The following is a 22,177-nucleotide window of genomic DNA, read 5'->3' as shown; positions in this document are numbered from 1 at the left end:
AGCAACTATAGCCTAAAATCTGCATCCACTATGACATTTCCTATATTCTCATAATTCGTAGAAATGGTCCAGTCCATAGTCTGGCTGTGCAGTTATTCTTTCAGCTACTTTACACTTCAGCGAATTTAGTGTAGGATTTACAAGCTTTACCTTCCTGTGAACGAGATTTAGGACCCTTTTACATGGTACGACCTGTCGGGTGCAGATGCCCGATAAGTCATTGCAACGATGATTGCTAGAAATGGAGGCAGAGCTGGTTGGGGATTGTTCCAGCCCTCCCACCTCCATTCACAGTAAACAGACAGTCGTTCATAAGTGAAATTGCCTGTTTTAATGGGCCAATATGTATTCAGACACTTCCAACTGTCTATATCGGATGACTGCACTCCAGACAAAAGTAGTAGCAACCGGAAGCAGACAAGAATGTTGAAAGATGCAAAAACGTTTATTTACCCCATTACAGCAAAATGTAGCGACGTTTCGGTCAGGAAGACCTTCCTCAAGCTAATGAGGAAGACTGCACTTGACGGGCCCCAAATAAAATGAGATGACCAATGCGTCAATACTTCTCGACAACTGTGAAATCGCTACTTATCACTCTTGGAACAAATACCATCCATACCAACATGCGCTCCAAAAAGAAACATGGAACGTGTTCAGAATCGGCTCTCGTGAGGGTGAGAAGCTCAGCTACCCAAAGGAAACAAAGATTGTTCTCTCCTGCATGAATAACTCAAAATTTTGGCCATTCAAAATTTTTTTGATACCAATCACTTTTTGAAAGGACCTGTGGTCACCGCAGCCTTCTGATGCCCTTCCAGTGAACATCAGCATTCAAAAAGCCAAGACTTCAGCCACATGGCCTGCAGACAGAGCCTTGCCCTGAATGTATACAAGTGGCCCAGGAACCACACAGATGGCTGCCGAACATCTGAAAAAGGAACAAAACGTTAGATCAACAGCTCTTTGGATATAATCCACAAACCAAGAAGACCTCCCTATGCAATGGACCTAGGCATTTAATAACCCGGCCCAAGCTGCCTCTGTCACCACCCCAAAATCTGTGAGTACCAGATTCCCTTATGGGGGTCACCTCTGTACTGGAATATGGCAACCACATGGGACTAGAATTTTTCCCTTTTTTGCTGGATAAACAATAATTCAAACACAGTCTGAAAAAACAAGCTCAGAAATGTATGCTAATGGGCAACCATGAACCCCTCACATCCTCACTGACTGCAATGTTGGAACTACGCGCCCAACCTGAAAGACACCAAAAAATGCTACGAAACAAACCACTTAACTGGGTAGACTCAAAATTGAAACTGCAAACATCCCGAGAAGCCTGGCCCAATTCAATTACTGTAGGAGGACGTAGGAGAACAGGTGTCTGCTTTCTTCAGAAACATACTCTTTCCACAATTCTTTAGAGCCTGACTAACAAGGTCCTTAGTGACATCCAGCCAACACCGAAATTAACCGCCTTTGTGTAATGATGCTCAAAACCCTTCCTCTTGAAGGCGAGACAGATATAAAAGAATAGCCTCAAACCTCGCAGAATCTCATACCAGACCCTACCATAGGATGTCCAAGTTGTAGAAGTAACTGAAGGTCTCACCAAGGACATCACACGTTTGTTAAAAACTCCTAGAGGAAAGGCGAGCATGGCCTCCCGATGGAGCTGCCTGCAGCCAGAGGTCCTGATACGTTTGCCAATTGTATTCTCCGCCTCTGGCACATGCCAGACTCAAAAGCAAATGCTTATACTCCAAACAGCAAAGAACAAGTTGATGTGGCAAACAAAGAGCCTCAAAGTAAGAAGAAGACAGGTCATAATACAATGCATACCACTAAGTCTGTCTGTCTAGAAGCCCAGTAACTGGTATGCCAGTTAATGAGAGAACGCACCAAGAGAAAAAGAGGCTTTTACAAAAATGCCAAGCCAACTGCCAGCACACTATTCACTCCCAAAATAAGCCCTAATCCCGTGGGGCTTGCAGAGTCAGGAATCTTCTAACTTTGAACTGTCCTTATTTACAGAGTGTGTACACAGGTATGTCAATTGTAACGTGTCAAATTCCCTCCACCACAAAAGTCTGCTTTTAAGGACCTCGTTAAACAAATTCTGTGTTCTGGCTAGTCACTTCTTGGCTTCTTGGTTTCTGCTCAACGAGTTGTGCTCATGGCATGGTTTTTTTTTGCCCCCACAAAAGTAATGACACAAGAGAGAACATTCCAAGGGAACACGTGTCATAATAGTGCTCCTCATACACCTGGCAACCCTGAAGCTCATGACAATCCGGGTGGACTGGGAGGAGTGAGCACTTTATTCTGTATCTGACTTAGCCATTAGGGTGCCCAGACCAGTGGAGTTGAGCAATGAGACACATATACTTCCTCCTTGGAAATTCCATCATTTACCTAGGAGCCTTGGAGAGGTGGTGAATTCATCTGAACTTTCGTAGTTTCTTTTTAGAAACTGCCCAAGCTGATAAACCTGCAATATAGGAAGCGGGGTAGGGGAATGGGCAAACATTCTGCCCAGGAACGCATCCTTTTGGACCCTCTCACAAAGTACATCCAGGTGTTCTCTAGCTGATTTCAGGTTATTAGCAAATAGAGCAGAATGGCTATACAGGAAGGGGATGAAAAAACTAAAATAAATCCAAAATGCACATCTGCAGCACCCTCCTTATTGGGCTACTGGTCTAGTCATGGCTCCATCGTGCCTGTGCTCACTGGGGTCCTTGCCTTCAACCTGTGCATGGAAGGCAGGTTTTGTTTAAGAAGCCTGAGCAGGGTGAGGATGCTGAAAAGTAAAGTGGGAACCTCTGCATGCTGAACATCCATGCTTGTGCTGAGACAAGCCAAATAACTTTCCAGTGCCCCTTGTTGAATAACCAGCAAACTTCGGGCCACCAGATGGTCACTGACCTGGAATGAGTGAAATTTCCTTCCCCAGAAGTGGTGGCTACTACTGGAAAGTGCTTTGGGACATCATTCAAATGAAGCCACGCATCTGTAGACTTAACAGCCCACCCAATATCTAGGCACAATGCCAAACACCAGCTGAAGTTTTCATCGTACCTCCACCAAGCTGTAAGTTTTTTAAAGTGTTTAATATAGGATCCATGTAAATTAAAAGTTTCCCACAGTGTTACGAATGTTGCTGGCCCATAATGCAGCCAAAAACTGAAAAGGCCTGAAGCCAGTTATCCATGGTCTTGGTCACTTTCAGTTTACAATCAGGGACCTGTCGGGAAACTGACAATGCTCTTTATCTGGTTTCTTGAAATAAAGTACCAAATATCTATATAATTGTTGGCCCACATCTTCTCACTTCTTATTGACCTCTTCTCCTACATGAGCCCCGAGTGGACAACTTCCACAGAAAAGGCATCTTTATATATATACTGGCTCTAACCACAAGAGCCAGTGAGGGCGGAATAGGAGGGAGGAGCAAAACAGGAGGAAAGGGTCAAATTAATTATAGTGACAGCTCAACAGTTGAGATAAAGCATAGATTAGCACTGGAGCATACAGCCATGGTGAGCATGGATGCAATATGGAAGTGCAAGGATGCCTCAGTCACCATGTAACAAAGGCTCATCACAGCCATTGTCTTCCCAATTACAACATATTCTTGGAAATGAAAAAAAAAGTCCTCCGCGCTCGTCGGGAACGAGGGTATAGTTCTAAGTTTCAAGAATTAATGCATCTTTATTGGAGCAATGCGTTTCGGCGTAAACAAACGCCTTTGTCAAGCTCATTCCATATGTTCATACATCAACCTTATTTATAGTGAAAGGACACTCTCTAAATTCTACTTATGATGGACGCCAATCCATCTAATGATGACGTAACTTCTGGGGCATGTGCAAAAAAAAACATGGTAACTCTTGGTTTGGAGCGTGGCTTGGAGCGCAGAGTGCGCTCCAAATTCACTGTCAATGTGAAGTCATTGCGTAATCATTTGTGATCACTGAAACCGATGGTCATCTGTATTCATTCATTCTGGTGTGACTTACTGTCTTTTCTAATAACATTAATATAAAACAATCAATTAAATACGAGGTAATATGATCAAAAACACCTTAAGATTCCATATTGATAAAAATTAGAAACATATATAAAAATGAAAATAAACCTCATAAAACTTCATAAGTCGGTATACATTATTTAGTGCACATTGAATTATTAGCCACTCCTCTGGAGGCACTGCTCTCATTCTATAATGTATACAGTATGGCTGTGGGATGTGGACATTAAAGGGGTTGTCCCGCGCCGAAACGTTTTTTTTTTTTTTTCAATAGCATCCCCGTTCGGCGCGAGACAAACCCGATGCAGGGGTTAAAAATAAAAACCGGACAGTGCTTACCTGAATCCCCGCGCTCCGATGACTTCTTACTTACCTGGTGAAGATGGTCGTCGGGATCTTCTCCCTCGGTGGACCGCAGCTCTTCTGTGCGGTCCATTGCCGATTCCAGCCTCCTGATTGGCTGGAATCGGCACGTGATGGGGCGGAGCTACGAGGTGCCGCTCTCCGGCACAAGCAGCCCTATTGAGAAAAGCAGAAGACCGGACTGCGCAAGCGCGTCTAATCGGGCGATTAGACGCTGAAAATTAGACGGCACCATGGAGACGAGGACGCCAGCAACGGAACAGGTAAGTGAATAACTTCTGTATGGCTCATATTTAATGCACAATGTACATTACAAAGTGCATTAATATGGCCATACAGAAGTGCTGAACCCCACTTGCTTTCGCGGGACAACCCCTTTAAGGGTAGCAGGCAGAAGAAAAATAGACTCTTTCGAGTTATCTTGTTGGAGAAAGCTTGTACTATCCCCAGACCGGTATGGTCACCAACAAAGCTGTCCTGGACCGTATCAACCCAGAGGTGACCCTGGAAGGCGAGATCACCAGACTGATGTACTTTGGACACGTGATGAGAGCGAATTCACTGGAAAAAGAGATGTTACTTGAAATGGTCAGTGGTAAAAGGAACCTGGGAAGACATTGGCTGGACACCAAGGACACGAGATGGACATCAGGCAACTGAAAGCAGCCGTAGAGAATAGAGAAGCATGGAGAGCATTGGCCTACAGAGTAGCCAAGAGTCAGACCAAACTGAACAGACAGAAATAGAATTGTAACTTCTGTTTACCTGTAAAACTGCATGCTGATTAACCCTTTCCAATCCACTGTCTGACCTCTGAAGACATCATGATTTAAGGCTGTACAGCTCTTATGTTGGAAGACGGCCATCAGGGTTCTCTTACTGTATATTGCCTTCCTCTCTGCTGTCGGAGCCTATCCAACGTGTCATCTCATGCAGTACTGGCTTTAGCAGCAGATAGCGCTGTTGTATAATGGCAGAAAAAGAGCAAGCCCCCTAGGAAAACCAGGATACAAATTGGACTGGAAAGGGTTAATAATAATTTTGACAACTGCAATGTTTAAAGGGAATCTGTCAGCTCCTATGAACTACAGTTATTGGCTCATAGGAGCTGAAGCACTGAATCCAGCCATGTAAGTCCTATACTTACGCTCCTTGGCGTTCCTGTGCTGTCAGCTGTCAAAGCTGCCACTGCATGTTGCCCACGGACTACTTTGACAGCGGACAGCAGGGGAATACTGAGGGACCTATTATGTGCTATTTTTGTTTAATTTATGTTCATCTTTTATCTATTGAAAAAGGGTTTTTATGGGGAAAAATGCATATTTATTTCTAAACTAGATTTTTTTTTAATCCTAAAGCAAACTTTATATAGAACTTCTTTTGATGCTATTTTTCAGTCCCTCAAGGAAACCTGAAGTTATGAGAGTTCAATTGCTATGATAGTACACTGCATTACTTATGTAGTGCATTCTACTAAGCCTATGACAGCAGCCTGTTGGACTCTGCTGGAGTTACATTGCAGATGGGGAGACCTTTGTTAGGCATCCAGCTGACATGGGAACCTGTTGTTACCTTGCAATCGCCCTGTGGGGTGCCGATGGGTGACAGAAGGAACCCCTTCTCCCTATCATATGCTTAAATGCTGTAGTTGTTATTGATTATGGCATGTAAAAAGTTAAACTGCCAGAATCTAAGATTTCTCCATACCTGGCTTTTAGAGCAGGACCCTGGCTGTCAGTCAACTTAGCCACCACCTTTTAAAAGATGTATTTACAGGTTAAAAGTCCATTAGTGAGGTATATGAGTTGATGGCATATTGGCCATCCCTAAGTGGTTACAATAGCCACATATGAAAAATATAAGGACATTAAGGTCTCACTTTCCAGTAGGAGATTCTGCCCCTTTTCTCAAAATTCCCAACCCTGTCCAAATCTCTCAAAGAAGTAAAGAAAGACAGAGAAGAGTAAGGCTGGGTTCACACGGGGCGGATTTGCCACGGAAATTCCGTCCGGAATTTCGCTGCGGCAAATCCGCCTGCGGCCCCTAATCCTGGGATTAGCCAGCCATGTGGACGAGATTTTTCAGAAATTTCGTCTACACGGGACGGCAAATCCGCCGCGGCAAAGCCGGCAGAAGCAGGCACTGCGGTGCGGATTAGCTGGCTGCAGCATGCTCAGTCTTTTTCTTCCTCCGCTGCGTCCGCGCTCTCCTCTATGGGAGCGCCAGTCGCAGCGGAAGAGCGAGCGGCTGGGCCGCTTCAAAACCCGCGGCTAAGTTCCGCGGGTTTTGAAGCAGCGCTTCTCCCGGCGGAAAACTTGCGGTTTTTCGCTGCGGCCAAACCGCAAGATTTCCGCCGGGATTCCGCTGTGTGGGAACCCAGGCTAACAATGACTCTCGCCAGCCAGTTTTCTTTCTTCCATTCCTGAGGACACATGGAACAGAGCTTTGGGCAGAGGAAGATAAAGCTAGAAGAACCTCTGTGAGACCCTCAAATAATGTCAGAGCAGTTAGAACATAACCCACTGGGACAAGAGGTTTCCTGCTGGGCCTCCTATAGACAGCTAACTCGAGAACAAACCAAAATAACTTCACAGACGTATGGTGAGGATGAGTAAGCTCTAAATGTTATTGTAAAAATATCAAGAAATATAGAATTCCTCATCTAGATCTTCTCATCATTAACAGATAATTAGGAAGACATTGAAAGTGAAGGGAATGTATACATCATTACAACAAGAACAATTAAAGGGGTTGTCCAGTTACATGACAGTATCCCTTTAATAGGGCTGCTGTAAAATAATAAACTGAGCAGTACTTACTCCTCCACCACTAAGATCCAGCACTACCACCCCGCTGTGGTCCTGGCGTTGGTTGTGTGTGATAGCTGACATCATGGGAAGTTAGATGACCAGTGCAGCCAATCAGAGGCTGCAGAGTCACATTCCCAAACTCCTGACATCATGGTACTCAGAATGTGAGTGCCGATGCCTGAAGGATGATGCTTGGACCAGCTTCATGAAGTTAGACTTGCTAATGAGCTAAGAGTCACAGAGGTGGGTCATGTTGGCCTCTCCCAGCCTGCAGCATGCAGAGTGACGGCTGTCGTCCTATACACAAAAGGGCAGAGCGCTGTCAGTCAGCATGATGCGGGTGGGAAAAGCCAGTATGGCCCCCTCCGTGACTCAGAGCTCAACTCCAAGCCAAACTCCATGAAGCTGATGACAAAGTACCTTTAAGTAGCAATTATAGCTTACAAAGTCCATCCACTCTGACATGACTGATAACTGCTGCTGTCAGGTCAGTTTTGGTCATCATGATGATTAATGATCTTTTCTGGTCGTGTAAAACCTTCCACACGACTTCTCCAACCGTCTGCTGACTTTTACAATATTTGTCTCACAGCTTTTGTATCAGGATGAAGATCTGACCGATACTAATACTACAGAGACAAATGTGAGGGGCGATCAGCGGTGTAAAGAGGAGATTCCTACAGGTAACCGCCCAGGTGAGTAGTAACCACTAAATACAGCAGAGGAGAGCTGACTGTTTCTACATGGAAGAGTGGGAGTATTCAGATGTGTACAAGTACGCCATGATGAAGGACAAGCACCTCTTGGGGTAAGAGGAGACGTCTCTTGATTATAGAGGAAAGCAGGTATGACAGTTACCTAGATTCACCCATCAGCACATATAGAATGTATTCAGTCTCTGGTTAATTCCTATAGATGAATCCAGTAGAGGCAACCCACCAGAGAGATGTTCCAACCATCCATATTCTGAGGACTGTCAAGAGGAAAATGTCCCAGAGAACCAGCAGGTAGATGACGCTGATGTCTCACCAGAATCTGACCATAAAGTGATGGAACCAAGGATCATTTTACTTTTTTTTCTCTATTTAGTGTGAAAATCTGATTGATCTGAAGGTTGAGGTTAAAGATGAAGCAGAAGAGATGGATATAATGGCTGATCATCAGTGTAAGGAGGGGAGACGTCACTGAAGGTCACCTGGAGCCCATCATCTGCTCATCACATGCAGATAATCTATTCTGTCACTGTGTGTTTCCTACAGATGGACTCATGGAGAGAAACCCACCAGAGAAATGTCCCAGCCGTCTATATACCCAGAACTGTCCAGAAGAAAAGCCAAGCGTCCCAGAGAACCATCAGGTAGATGAAGCTGAGATTACCTCAAATCCTCTATAGATTGTAATACAGGCTATGTTAGGTAAGGGTTACAAATAGTGGTTGGTTTCATGAAAGATAGTATTGCGCTTTCACCTGTTTGCACATCCAGTTGGCAATTGAGATTTAGTGTGGAACAAATGTAAAGTTCTGCAGTGTAAATCACAGACTAACTGCACAATTCCAATCAGCTGGTGCTAAAGCTAACAGGATAATGTCATGCACTGAAGGAAGCATTTAGTCATTTGTTATATTCATTAAGTTGCAATCAAAATTCTTCAAACCTCATTGCAGAATAACTTGATTTGCCATATTTACAAAACCTTTTTGTTTGCTCTTGTTTGATTGCAAAATAAAAACGTGAATATTTCAACACAACTAAAATAACAAGTGGTCCTCTAACTTATCCATAAAATGCCATATTTGCGTCTAACTGCCGCCTCAGAATCCCTCACAATGGCACATTTCGAAATCAGTTGTCTCAAACACACGGGATACAACTAATTAAGGGCTTCATTAGTTGCATCAGGTGTGCTTGAGAGAAAATGCATCAAATACCTCGACTGGCAAGAGCTTTGCTGACTGACGTTTGATTGCATGTTAGAAATAAAATAATTCACAAGACTGGTCCAAAATATAAAAAGATACGATCACTGCCTTGTGCAAAACAAAGAAAAAGATGCAGAGAAATACAACGGCACTGAATGTTCCTAGAGATATAGCTGAATGCAGTTCACAAGCTCAAAGTTACAGGAACACTGGCTACACTATCCAGACATGGCAGAAAGAGTCGCCACTAGATACTGGAGGAGGCAAGTGGTTAAAAAGCCTAAAGTGGCTGAAAACGACCAGCAGCAAAATCTGGTGACAGCAGTAATAGTGACCCCCCCCCCCCCCCCCCCAGAGCGTCCCAGCGGTAATAGTGACCCCCTCCTTCCTCAGGGTGGCCCCAGTGGTAATAGTAACCTCCAACAGTGGTCCCCAGTAGTAATAGGGACATCCCACAGCGGACCTCAGTAATAATAGTGACATAGTGTGGCCACCCCCCCCCCCCCCCCCCGAGCGGCCTCAGCAGCGATAGTCCCCCCCCAGAGTGGCCCCAGCAGGAATAATGACCCCCTCCCCCCAGAGTGGCCCCAGCGGTAATAGTGACCCCCCCAGAGTGGCCCCAGCGGCGATAGTCCTTCCCCCAGAGTGGCCCCAGCAGGAATAGTGACCCCCTCCCCCCAGAGTGGCCCCAGCAGTAATAGTGACCCTCCCAGAGCGGCCCCAGTGGTAATAGTGACACACACACACACACCCCGTGTGTCCCCAGCAGTAATAGTGACCCCCCCAGAGCGTTCCCAGCGTGGTAATACTGACCTCCCCCAGAGTGGCCCCAGCGGTAATACTGACCCCCCCCACAGAGCGGCCCCAGCGGTAATAGTGACAGCCGCCAGCGGTAATAGTGACATCCCTTCCCCTCCCCAGAGTGGCCCCAGTAATAATAGTGACACCCCCCACAGCAGCCCCCAGCGGTAATAGTGACCTCCCACAGCAGCTACGTTTAGTAATAGTGACATCTCACAGCGGACCCCAGTAGTAATAGTAACATCCCACAGCAGCCCCCAGTGGTAATAGTGACATTCCATAGCGACCCCCTCAGTGGTAATAGTGATGTCCCACAGTGACCCCCCCCCCCCACATTTATGGTTGTCATGATGATTAATGATCTTTTCTGGTCATGTAAAGCCTTCCACACGACTTCTCCAACTGTCTGCTGACTTTTACAATATTTGTCTCACAGCTTTTGTATCAAGATGAAGATCTGACCAATATTAATACTACAGAGACAAATGTGAGGGGCGATCAGCGGTGTAAAGAGGGGATTCCTACAGGTAACCGCCCAGGTGAGTAGTAACCACTAAATACAGCAGAGAAGAGTCACAGATTCTCCTCGGTCAGCGGCTGCTGATAGTTATGTAGATTTATAAGCTCTGGGATCTGTCAGTTTCCACTGTATATATCCCCATTCAGCTGGAGTACAAACTATGGATGACCTGTGATACCGTTATAGGTGATAACACATGATGGGCATTTTCGGCACGGACATGAAACACACCTATGTGAGCGGGAACTACTATTCATTATATGATATCTATACTAATGAGGGAGAAATGGTTTTCCAGTTCGGAGATTGAGCGTCCTTTTACACTGACCAACTCTGATCTGATGTAACCAGCGCTGATCGGTAGGCAGGTCAGTCGCTGCTGGATTACTTTTTGTTTTACACCGGCCAAGAATCGCTGCTATGGGAATGAATGATCTTTAGTCTGATGGCTGATGCACATAGGCCGGCTGGTCATCTCCTCGGTAATATGGAGGGAGGTAAAGCTGAAAATCATCGACCAGCTGATCGAGCGTCACCAGTATGTCCGCTCAGGGATGTCCCTTTTTCATAACCTGACAATTGGCTGTACAAGTGTTCGTGCCTGATAATCAGGACATGTAAACGGGTTTTGAGGAACCATTAATTCCTATTAGACTGACGTCAAGCTGCTGTGTGCTAACACAATACCAAAGATGGAGACAAAGACCTCGATAACAGAATCCAGAATGTGGAGACATAGACCCAAAGAACAGAGGATTCTTTAGAGGATGGAAGTTTAGTGCTATCAGTGTCAGGGATGTCGCTCACCAGAGACTTGGCAGGAAGACACTGAGGTGCTGATCATCATGAAGATCCCACTCAGACAGCCACTGTTTCCCATCTGAGTGCTGTCCATGTATTACATAGGCCGCACTTAGATCCTTTATAGCCAGTTAAACTATGAACATGAATGTGTTTTTGATATGGTTCACCTGAAAACACTCCCAGCATGTCCTATTCTGGTTTGATTCACAGACCAGAATCGGACATGCAATGTCTACTGCCTGCCAGCATGGGGCAGCACACAGTCCGTATGTGTCCATGTGATTTCCAATGGGAGTTCTCAGCACAACTTGCACTCAGCCATCTGAATATGGCCGACCGGATAAATCCTATTTCAGGTGTCACATCCTTATCTCCCAGCTGTGAGTGAATGCGGTTTCTTAGAATCCCCCTCCCTTACATTGTACTGTAGATTATACAATCCCGCAGTGTGTGATCTCACCGTAATACTCTTCCAGTTGCCATAAATGGGCACAATTGGGAAACAGATTCTGAGTAGTTTCATCCTAATATAACGTCTGAGCCGATTATAAGGGGGTTGGCGATAAAGTAACGGCTTACAGATGTGTTCTCTAATGGCTCCAAAGAGTTTGTTCAGAATCAGGCAGAGTCTAATGGCCGGACCGCCATCAGGGCAGGATAAATGGTTATAGAGGCCCCCGCTGACCGCTGGCTGCTGCCTGCCTGTCAATAAAGATACGAATATGTCCTGAGTAGAGATGAGCGAGCGTACTCGGTTCGGGTGTTTTTGCACTCGAGCACCGCTTTTTCCGAGTAACTGACTACTCGGACGAAAAGATTTGGCGGGGGGCGGCGTGGAGGAGCAGGGGGTAGCAGTGGGGAACAGGGGAGAGCTCTCGCTCCCCCCCCCCCCCACTCCCTTCTGCAACCCCCCGCTCAACCCCGGCGCCCCCGAATCTTTTCGTCCGAGTAGTCAGTTACTCGGAAAAAGCGGTGCTCGAGTGCAAAAACACCCGAACCGAGTACGCTCGCTCATCTCTAGTCCTGAGCCAAGTCAGTGATCGCCAGCACTCTGCACACTAGCAATAGGGATTATATCTCTTGGATCCCTTTAAGGAGTCCCCCAGTGGTTAATGACAGGTTACTCTGCTTCCTGCTGGCCATGGAATCCTATGCTTACCTGCAACCTTATCAACTAATAAAAAAGAGACCTACACAAAATTTGGCCGCAGTAATTATTAATGGTTTTTTTAACACCTGGGCATAAAATAACCTATAAACAACATCACTTTAGTATAACTTTTGTCTTAAAGACACAATATATCACCAAAAACAGTCCCCAAGTACACCTGCCCACCCTCCTAATGCAGACAACAATCCCTCACCAGGCCATGACATCCACTAATGACATGGCACCCCCATCGCCTCAACTACCCAACAAACGGCAGCCTCCTCAACCATGGGTTGTAGCTTTAAATTAAAAATATCAAACCTGAACCAAATCACTCCTATAAAAACCTTTCACAAAACCCTTCAGGTCTATTTGCCTAAATGAAAACCCACCCCATCCAAGCATAGCCTTCTCCATTGCCTAATTCACCCGCTCACGAATCTTCTCAATGTACTGGAATTTCAGCCACGTCCACACTAAACGAGGGACAATTTCCGAGAATACTGGCACAATGCGAGGACATCTATCCTGAATACTCCCCAACTTCATCCCGCTTCATCTCCCACAACAAGGCTAACATGTTTCCTCTCCCTATGTCATTACCCCTAAGTGTATGATCAAAATGTCTGGACAAGGCCAAATAGGTTCCCTGTGAAGTAGCTTCGCCATCAACCCGCCCCATCGCATACCTCTACTCCCATCCCAATATATCTCAAACTGTTCCTTGTCCAGTCCCAAATGATCTGAGTAACAGTTCTGTAGCCCTTTTCCAAGCACAGAAAATAAAAGAATGTCCAGCAATGAAGACCTGAAACGAAAAAATAAATTAGAACACCATATTATTAGAGCGGACATATAACTTAACCCTGGATGACCCTCATCTTCCCAATTGCTTGATCCTTTCGTTGTTGAAGCCACACCTATGCGTCTCTGTGGCTTCTCCAGTACGAAAGGAATGTGTAGTGATTTGAAACTTCTAACAACCTAGCGGCTTTAAACCATATTAAACTGGAACCGGGATAACGATTGTCCGTCCTCATGAACCATCAGCGAACCCTGCGCCAGCGGGCGTAGAGCCATGAGTGCCTGTATGTTCCTGACCGGACATAAATCCACATGCAAATTAGTAACTAACCGAATCCATACACCCTTTCCCACTTTATCTGTTTTTGTATGTCACAAGGAAATCTTAACAAACTTGCCATGGTCTGAAACCTCTGAACACAATAAAAGGGAAGGGGCAGTTCGGGATTCTGCTAAAACCTTCCCTATCCTCAACGCCCCGAAGTAGGCCAACAGAGAAGCACACTTAAATAAATGCCTGTCTGACGTCTGAAGACATTCTGATTGAAACCTGTGCAGCTCCGATGTCAGAAGACGTCCGGCAGGGCATTCTTCCTGTATATTACTGTCCGCTCTGTTGTCGGGGGCCTTTCCAGCATGTACCATACCGCAGTACTGGCTCTAGCCAGCAGATGGCGCCATAGTATAATGACAGAAAGAGAGAGCCCACTAGGAAACCCTGAATCTAAAACTGGATTGCAATGGGTTAATATGAAAGACGACTGCAGGGGGTTCTGTTTGGGAAGCAATGGAGAACGACGGCCCACAGGGGCTTTTTGGGGGACAGTGAAAGATGATAAGAATACAAGGGGAGCACAACAGAAAGGACACCATTGTAGGTATTTACTATAGGCCACCTGGACAAGCAGAAGATATGGATGAACTCTTTCTACCTCAGATGGCCATGTTATGAAAAAGGTACAACATAGTGATCATGGGCGATTTTACCAATCCAGACATTTGTTGTGAATCTCTCTCAGGCAAAAGTAATGGAAAGTGGCCTCGGATCTGTGTCAAAATCCACCGCCATGGGGTTTTACATTTGGATTTGCAGCAAAATCTGCCATCTGTGATCACACCCTAACAGTAGAAACACGAGGTGCAGTTGGTGATAAAAATGACTGGCATAATTATATAGCGACTGGCCGCAGTCGGTGGGCACGGTCTGGTTGTGTGTGACCGGCCACAATGTGTCCTTGCATCCTTGTTTATCTATTTAACAGGAAATACAGCCCTAGAACTTACCTTAATTCATACATACAGCACCAGAGTCAAGCTCAATAAATAAATACAGTGCCGGAATGAAGCTTAATACACACATGCAGCACTGGAGTCAACATAATTACAGTACCAAAATCAAGCTACATACATAGATGCAATACCAGAACCAAACTTGGTACATAAATATAGCACCAGAGACAAGCTGTGTACATGTGTACAGAACCAGGAACTGTATTTCCTCTTTATATGATAAGTTTCAGACGAGTGCATTAAGGGCACTTTATACAGATGTGTCGCAGCCTGCCTGCAGGTCTACTGACCATAGCTTGCAGCATAACAGGGAGCTATAAAGTGAGCAGGCTGCGAATAGAAGCAGGGTTGTACAAAGAACCTAGGGGCCTTCAGAGCAAAACTCAGAATGTCCCTTCCCCTCTACTGGGGTAAATATTATATTTTCTTCTCTCTGGGCCCAGAATGCCACTAATATTTCTTCCAGCCAAAACGCACTTCAATATGTGGTGAAAAAACAATGTCAGAATTACTTGGATGTGCAGAACCTTTATGGAGTTATTATCATAGAATGGTAGAGTTGGAAGGGACCTCCAGGGTCATCTTGTCCAACTCCCTGCTCAGTGCAGCATCACTAAATCATCCCAGACAGATATTTGTCCATAAGCCAAAAAAGAAATATTGGCTCACCTCACCAGCAGTATCTTCCAATATAGCAGGAAAATCTAAATTTTAACGGGAGCTCCGTCCTCAAGCAGCCGACGGCAGACGGCTAAATTCCATATAAAGAAAAATAGAAGTGGAGAGGAGCTTCTACCTTTAAAAATAATTTCATTCTTTATTAACCCCTTCCCGCTCCAGGATGTACCGTTACGTCCCGGGAGCCTGGTACTTCCCGCAAAAGGACGTACCGGTACGTCCTGGAGATAGCACGGGATCACATAAGATCCCGCGCTATCCCGCAGCGGGAGCCGGCTGTCAGTCACAGCCGGCGTCCCGCTCCAACAGCGGGGGGACATCGGAGATGCGCCCGCCGCTGTTAACCCCTTCCCTGCCGCGATCTAAGTAGATCGCGGCAGGGAAAGAGTTCACAGAGGGATCGCGATCCCTGTGTGCCTCCGGCCGGAACTCGCGATGTTATCGCGAGAGCCCGGCCTGTCACCATGGCAACAGGACGCCAGACACTGGCGTCCTGTATTGCCTGTGCCTATAATCGCTGTACAAGCGATAAGGCATGGCAGAGCAGTAGCTCTGCCATGCCTTATGACAGCGATCATAGGCATAGTGATGTAAGTCCCTCAGAGGGACTCAAATAGTATAAAAAAAAGAAAAGAAAAGTGTAAAAAAAAGAAAAATGTAAAAAAAAAATGTAAAAAAACCCCTTTTTTATGCTTTTTCTAATATTAGCATAAAAAAAGGGGAAAAAAACTAAAACCCCACATATTGGATATTGACGCGTCCGTAACGACGTGTACAAAAAGCTGAACATGCTTTTTCTTTTGTACGACAAAAAGCGTAAAAAAAACCGCTAAAAAACAGAGGCAAAATGCTAATTTTTAGCATTTTGCCTCACAAAAAATGCAATAAAAGTGATCGAAAAAGCCGTACATTTCCCAAAATGGTACCAATAAAAACTACAGCTCGTCTCGCAAAAAATAAGCCCTTAAAGAGCTCCGTACATAGAAAAATAAAAAAGTTACATGACTTTGAATGCAACTATAGAGAAAAAACAAGATTTCCATAAAAAAGGGGCTTTTATTGCAAAAAAGTGTAAAAACCTAAAAAAAATATAACAATTTTGGTATCGTTGTAACCGTACCGACCCGCAGAAAAAATTTAGTGTGTCATTTATGCTGCATGATTAACGCTGTAAAAAAAAATAAAAAATCTATGGCAGAATTGATGCGTTTTCTCTCCCTGTTATCATTAAAAAAAAAAAAAAAAAATTTTACGATATTGTCTATATACCCAAAAGTGGCACCGATAAAAACTACAGATCGCCACGCAAAAAACAAGCCCTTATATAGCCACGTCCACGGAAAAATAAAAAAGTTATGGCTTTTGAAAAATGGAGATGGAAAAATACCAAAAAATCGCTTGGTCCTCAACGCCAAAATAGGCCATGTCATTAAGGGGTTAAATAAAAAGCATACAGCTCACAGGTCCACGCTGAACGCGTTTCGGCTACAATAGCCTTTGTCAACAGTCCTCTGCCATTCCCCGAACAGCCCCCCAGCCGTCGTTCTCTGCTGTCCCCCAAATAGCCCCCCCTGGCCGTCGTCCTCTGCCATCCCCCAAACAGCCTCCCCTGTCATCTTCCATTGTGCGCTGTCTCTCAAAGCTCACAGTGTGGCCTCGCTTCTTTCCCTGGTGTGAGGGAGAAGTGAGGTTACCGTTAGCTTGTGAGAGAGAGCGGGACACAGCAGTACTGTAAGACTGCCAGCACTTGTAGTAGCAGGAGCCATCAGGCCTTTGAGAGCACGAGAAAATTAGGTGGCTATAAACATGTGTAGGAGGCCAAGGTGGCAGATGCCTTCCTGCCCCCGGTCTTGTCCTGGTCGGCCGTGACAACATTTAGAATTATTGTATGTACTAAGCTGTCTTATAGATCAGGAGTTCTATATTTGCTGCACACCGTGTGTTACTGACATCCGGCTTCATGGGAGATTTTTCATAATTTCTTATGGAAAAACAGAAACTAATATTGGTGGAGAAATGGCAAAACTCTATCTTTTATAGAATATACTATTTCTGTAGCTTGGGCTTGGAAATCTACGGGGGACAGGATCCCGAGCTTGTGAAAGACCCTGCTACAAGTTAATTTCTATAATCCTTTTTCAGAACCCCCAGGACCTCCATGTGATTGTTGGAAACCTGAATTAGTTACTTGTTTCATTGAGCTGCAAATGAAGCAGCTTCGCCAATTGAGTGATTCTCACTGTCTTGCTCTGTCAGGACTCGAGTTTACCTGGGTTGACCCTCATCCATAATGGCTCTTTTGAATGATTACTCTAGTCCTTGTCAGTCTGTGTAAAAGTACCCTTGGATGAGAATTACATTTTGCTACATGACTTATTTGTATAGAAATGTTGTAAAATATCAGTATCATTTTTAAGGTTCATAGTATTAAAAAATGCTGAAAAATCAGCTTTTTTCTTGGCAGATGAATGTACCAAGAGCTCAGATGGATGTCTGGTATCTGCAGATTGTAAAGCAGAGGATTTTGGTATCACACAAGATACATATGAAGAGCCTGCCATTATCCCAGATAACCCCTCGGCCCTTCACCGCAAAGAGCCATCTTCTGATCCTCTCATACAGGTCCCATGTTCTGATTCATCACAGACTGATAAGCAGAAGAAAAGTTACAGAAGGGGAAAACATCAAGGAGCTCACACAGGGGGGAAGCCATATTCATGTTCAGAATGTGGGAAATGTTACCATGTTAAATCACATCTGGTTAGGCATCAGAGAAGTCACACAGGAGAGAAGCCGTTTTCATGTTCAGAATGTAGGAAATGTTTTACTCAGAAATCAGCCCTTGTTAGACATCAGAAGAATCACACAGGAGAGAAGCCGTTTTCATGTTCAGAATGTGGAAAATGTTTTACACAGAAATCAGATCTTGTTACACATAAGAGGACTCACACTGGAGAGAAGCCATTTTCATGTCCAGAATGTGGAAAATGTTTTACTCAGAAATCAGCCCTTGTTAGACATCAGAGAAATCATACAGAAGGGAAGCAGTTTTCATGTTCAGAATGTGGGAAATGTTTTACAGAGAAATCACATCTTGTTACACATAAAAGAAATCACATGGAGGAGAAGCCGTTTTCTTGTTTAGAATGTGGGAAATGTTTTACAGAAAAACAAAAACATGTTAGACATCAGAAAATTCACACAGGCAAGAAGCCATATTCATGTTCAGAATGTGGGAAATGTTTTGCAAACAAATCGGCACTCCTTAGACATCAGAGAAGTCACACAGGAGAGAAGCCATTTTCTTGTCCAGAATGTGGGAAATGCTTTGCAGCTAAATCAGACCTTGTTTATCATCAGAGAACTCACACAGGAGAGAAGCCGTTTTCTTGTTTAGAATGTGGGAAATGTTTTGCAGAGAAATCAAAACTTGTTATACACCAGAGACGTCACACAGAGGAGAAGCCATTTTTTTGTTCAGAATGTGGGAGATGCTTTGCAGTGAAAAAAGGCCTTGTTAGACATCTGAGAATTCACACAGGAGAGAAGCCTTTTGTATGTCCAGACTGTGGGAAATGTTTTACAGATAAATCAGTCCTTGTTAAACATCTGAGAAGTCACACAGGAGAGAAACCATTTTTATGTCCGTACTGTGGGAAATGTTTTGCAGAAAAATCAAATCTTGTATCACATCAGAGAATTCACACAGGAAAGAAGCTGCATTCATGTTCAGAATGTGGAAAATGTTTTACAGAGAAATCATTACTTGTTCGGCATCAGAGAAGTCATACAGGGGAGAAGCCATTTTCTTGTTCAAAATGTGGGAAATGTTTTACTCAGGGATCATTACTTGTTCGGCATGAAAGAATTCACACAGGAGAGAAGCCATTTTCATGTTCAGAATGTGGGAAATGTTTTGCAGAGAAATCAAAGCTAGTTCAGCATCAGAGAATTCACACAGGAGAGAAGCCATTTTCGTGTTCAGAATGTGGAAAATGTTTTACAGTGAAATCAAAGTTAGTTCAGCATCTGAGAACTCACACAGGAGAGAAGCCATTTTTATGTCCCGACTGTGGGAAATGTTTTGCAGAGAAATCAAATCTTGTTTCACATCAGAGAATTCACACAGGGGAGAAGCCGTTTTCATGTTCAGAATGTGGGAAATGTTTTATAGTTAAATCAAAGTTAGTTCAGCATCAGAGAACTCACACAGGAGAGAAGCAATCTTATGCCTAGACTGTGGGAAATGTTTTACCCAAAAACATACGTATAGAACTGTTGGCCCACTTGAAATCTTACAAGCTACGATTAAGAGATCCCTTGAGCTTCTGAAAGACGTAGGCGGTTGGTCTTAATGAGTTGTGCACCTCAAGTTTTATTCCTGTCTAAATAAAGTCTGATATTGTATATTGAAGCTGGAAATGATTTCCTTGTGATTGATATCCGTGGACTTAAGGCACAACTTTTTTCACCAAGAACGTTTTTGAAACAACATTAATAACCCAATTGTTTTTTATTGGTTTAATTTAAACAACCAGTATTGACACTTTGTAGCCCCTTCCTCAGAAACAACTGGGTAAAGTGCATATGATCCCCTACTAGTTTCATGCCCCTTATTACAATTGCTCCTCAAATTTGTTTGTGTGAACATACTTTTACTTTGCAGGTACAACAGATTATAGCTAGTCACGGGGGCTCACAGCAGTTGGGCAACCCCTGATCACCTTATTGTCTAAGGGACCTTTTTAAGTAAAAAGGAATTTTTTCAAGTTAACTATATTCCAAACAGTATAATGAAAAATGCAAAAAATTTAAATCCATATACTTCATTTTTTGAATTCAGGTTGTTGAAAATTCTATTATATCACTAACCAAATAATCTAAACCCATTTTTTCTTTCATGTTCCCCATAAATGCATCAGAAGATATTACAATACCCCAATCAACACTCTGTCAGTGATATCTAGAAGCAATGAGAGAGATACTGTGCCATATGACAGCACAGAGTATATAGTCACACAGCCACAAGGGTTCATTGATAAGGTCAATTCACATACATTTTTTCCCCCTTTCCAAATTTTAGAGGAAAGAATGTAGCTGAATTTGGAACTATGGAAATACTACCCAGGGACGCCATGGAAATGTTTTAATTGTGAGGATTTCATTCATTTAAAAGTGGAAAAGCTATAATAGGTCAAAATAATCCACAAAAATCTATCCACATTAGAAATGTGATATCCTTTAAGCAAAAAAAAAAATCCTTTATCCATTCAACTTTTTCCCGGCGTCATCCTGACGGCAGACATGGAGGTTGCACCTTGACCTCGTAGGGACAGGAAGCAAGAGACTTTAAAAGGCTCCTCCCGTCTCCCATTCACCAGTGCTTCCTGTCCCTATAGGGACATGCAAGAGGAGCTCCCTCCAGGGAGCTGCAGGATGACAGCTGGGGGAACGGTCCATAGGGCTGCTTCCCCCCTCACCTTTTTCCAAAGCAGGCTGACTGTAGGGATTGATGGTCCACAGGGCTGCTTCCCTTCTCATCTCCCTTCGGGGTGTCAGCGCGGTCCGGGAGCACGGCGAGCCACAGGTCTGACCGCCCGGGGTTCACCACCGCAGCGGTCGGAGCGGCGGACCAGAGGTCCTTGAGTCCCCTCCTTCCTCTTCCATTGCTCGGAGTTGTTTTTCAGCCGGGGAGAGCGGCGGGCCACAGGCTCAGATGCCTCTCTCCTTCAGGCATGCCAGCGCGGCCGCGCGCGGCATCGGGGGCGGAGCCAATGACGCGGCGTGACGCCAGATGCCGTCAGCTGACCCAGAACAGCGGGAGATTTGAAAATGGAGACCCCCCGGCAAGCTTCCACTGACCGCACACCTTCAGAGAAGGATTTATCTGTCTAATCTGGTTCTGTCTGCGTTTCTGCATCATGACTACATAGGAACCAGAGATGGAAGCCCTGCAAACTGTAAGTGTTACTTGTTGCAGGGATGTTATGCTCAGGGATTTAGCATTGTGTGGGGGGTTTTCCCTTATGTGCATGCATGTATATTCTGCAGGACAGGGAATCCACCCGGTCTAAACAGGACCTAAAGAAAAAACACAGGAAGGGCGCTCTGTGTCTTAAAAAAAAAAACCAAAAAAAAAAAAAATGGGGGGGTGTGTCCTGACTTTCCTTCATGGCGGACGTGTTTCACCAGAGCTCCTGCACAAAGTGAGATACCCGAACCATCCAGTCACCCCAGACAACTAAACTCCCACCACAGAGCAAACAGCTACTCACCGGAACACCGGAGAGCAGTCTGAGAGGACGATCGGCAGACGAGACACCAGCGGAGAGGAGGAAAAAGCCGGCGGCTTGTTGCGGCCTGCAGACCACTACACGCCGCTGATGGCGGGAAAAAGTGTCCGCGCTCCCTAAACCAACAGCGGGGTCCGCCGGGCAACTGCAACCGACCTCTACGGAGCAGACAGCGCCCGCTTGCGCACCGCATCTTCCATACAACAGGCGGCGGGAGCCCCGACGACTGTACAAGGTCGGTGAGGCGGCGCGCGCCTCTGGAGCCTGTTCTCCCGCGACTCTCGGCTGACGGCAGCGGCAGGTACGTCCATAGCGCCCCCCCCCCCCCCCCCCCCCCCCCCCCCCCGCTGACAGAAGCACTCTTCGGAGCCCAGAAGGGAAAAACTAGCAGCCTAACTCAGGCAGAGACGCCGACGAGGCGGCAGTGCGAGGGTCGCAGAGCCCCCCCGGGAGCGGTCACCATTCCCAACTACCGCCCGCAGAGAAGCTCCTCCATATTGCCGGCGGTCACCGATTACGTCGACCTGATGACCGAAACAGAGGCTAACGGGGGAAAAACCTCCTCAGCGTATCTCCGAAACATAGGAGGAGGGAATCAAGGTGAGGAGAATCAAGACCCCCCTTGCGACCCACCACCCCCCGGGCACGACATACACGCTGGAAACAGCAGTCAGCATCCCGCACCTGCAAAAAGAGAAGCAGTG

General features: G+C 45.2%; 1 protein-coding gene across 2 annotated transcripts in view; it reads left to right on the top strand.

Moving 5' to 3' along the window:
* The window catches only part of LOC136627333 (zinc finger protein 84-like), a 31,205-nt gene extending 11,611 nt beyond the window's left edge, over positions 1 to 19,594 (top strand). The window contains exons 1-5 of one of the 2 annotated variants that reach the window (XM_066602349.1): positions 7,991 to 8,219; positions 8,302 to 8,377; positions 8,472 to 8,569; positions 10,371 to 10,473; positions 17,645 to 19,594. In XM_066602349.1, the coding sequence (XP_066458446.1) occupies positions 8,353 to 8,377; positions 8,472 to 8,569; positions 10,371 to 10,473; positions 17,645 to 19,416 (1,998 nt within the window). In that variant the 5' untranslated portion in view covers positions 7,991 to 8,219; positions 8,302 to 8,352 and the 3' untranslated portion in view covers positions 19,417 to 19,594. Of the gene's footprint in view, positions 1 to 7,990; positions 8,220 to 8,301; positions 8,378 to 8,471; positions 8,570 to 10,370; positions 10,474 to 17,644 lie in introns of those variants that run through there. The other variant, XM_066602347.1, reaches the window with a different exon arrangement.
* Positions 19,595 to 22,177: the final 2,583 nt, after the last annotated feature.

This window comes from Eleutherodactylus coqui, chromosome 5 (genome assembly GCF_035609145.1).
Source record: "Eleutherodactylus coqui strain aEleCoq1 chromosome 5, aEleCoq1.hap1, whole genome shotgun sequence".
Lineage (NCBI taxonomy): Eukaryota > Metazoa > Chordata > Amphibia > Anura > Eleutherodactylidae > Eleutherodactylus > Eleutherodactylus coqui.
Note: the sequence above shows the minus strand (reverse complement) of the source record. Positions and strands in the feature narration are given on the sequence as shown.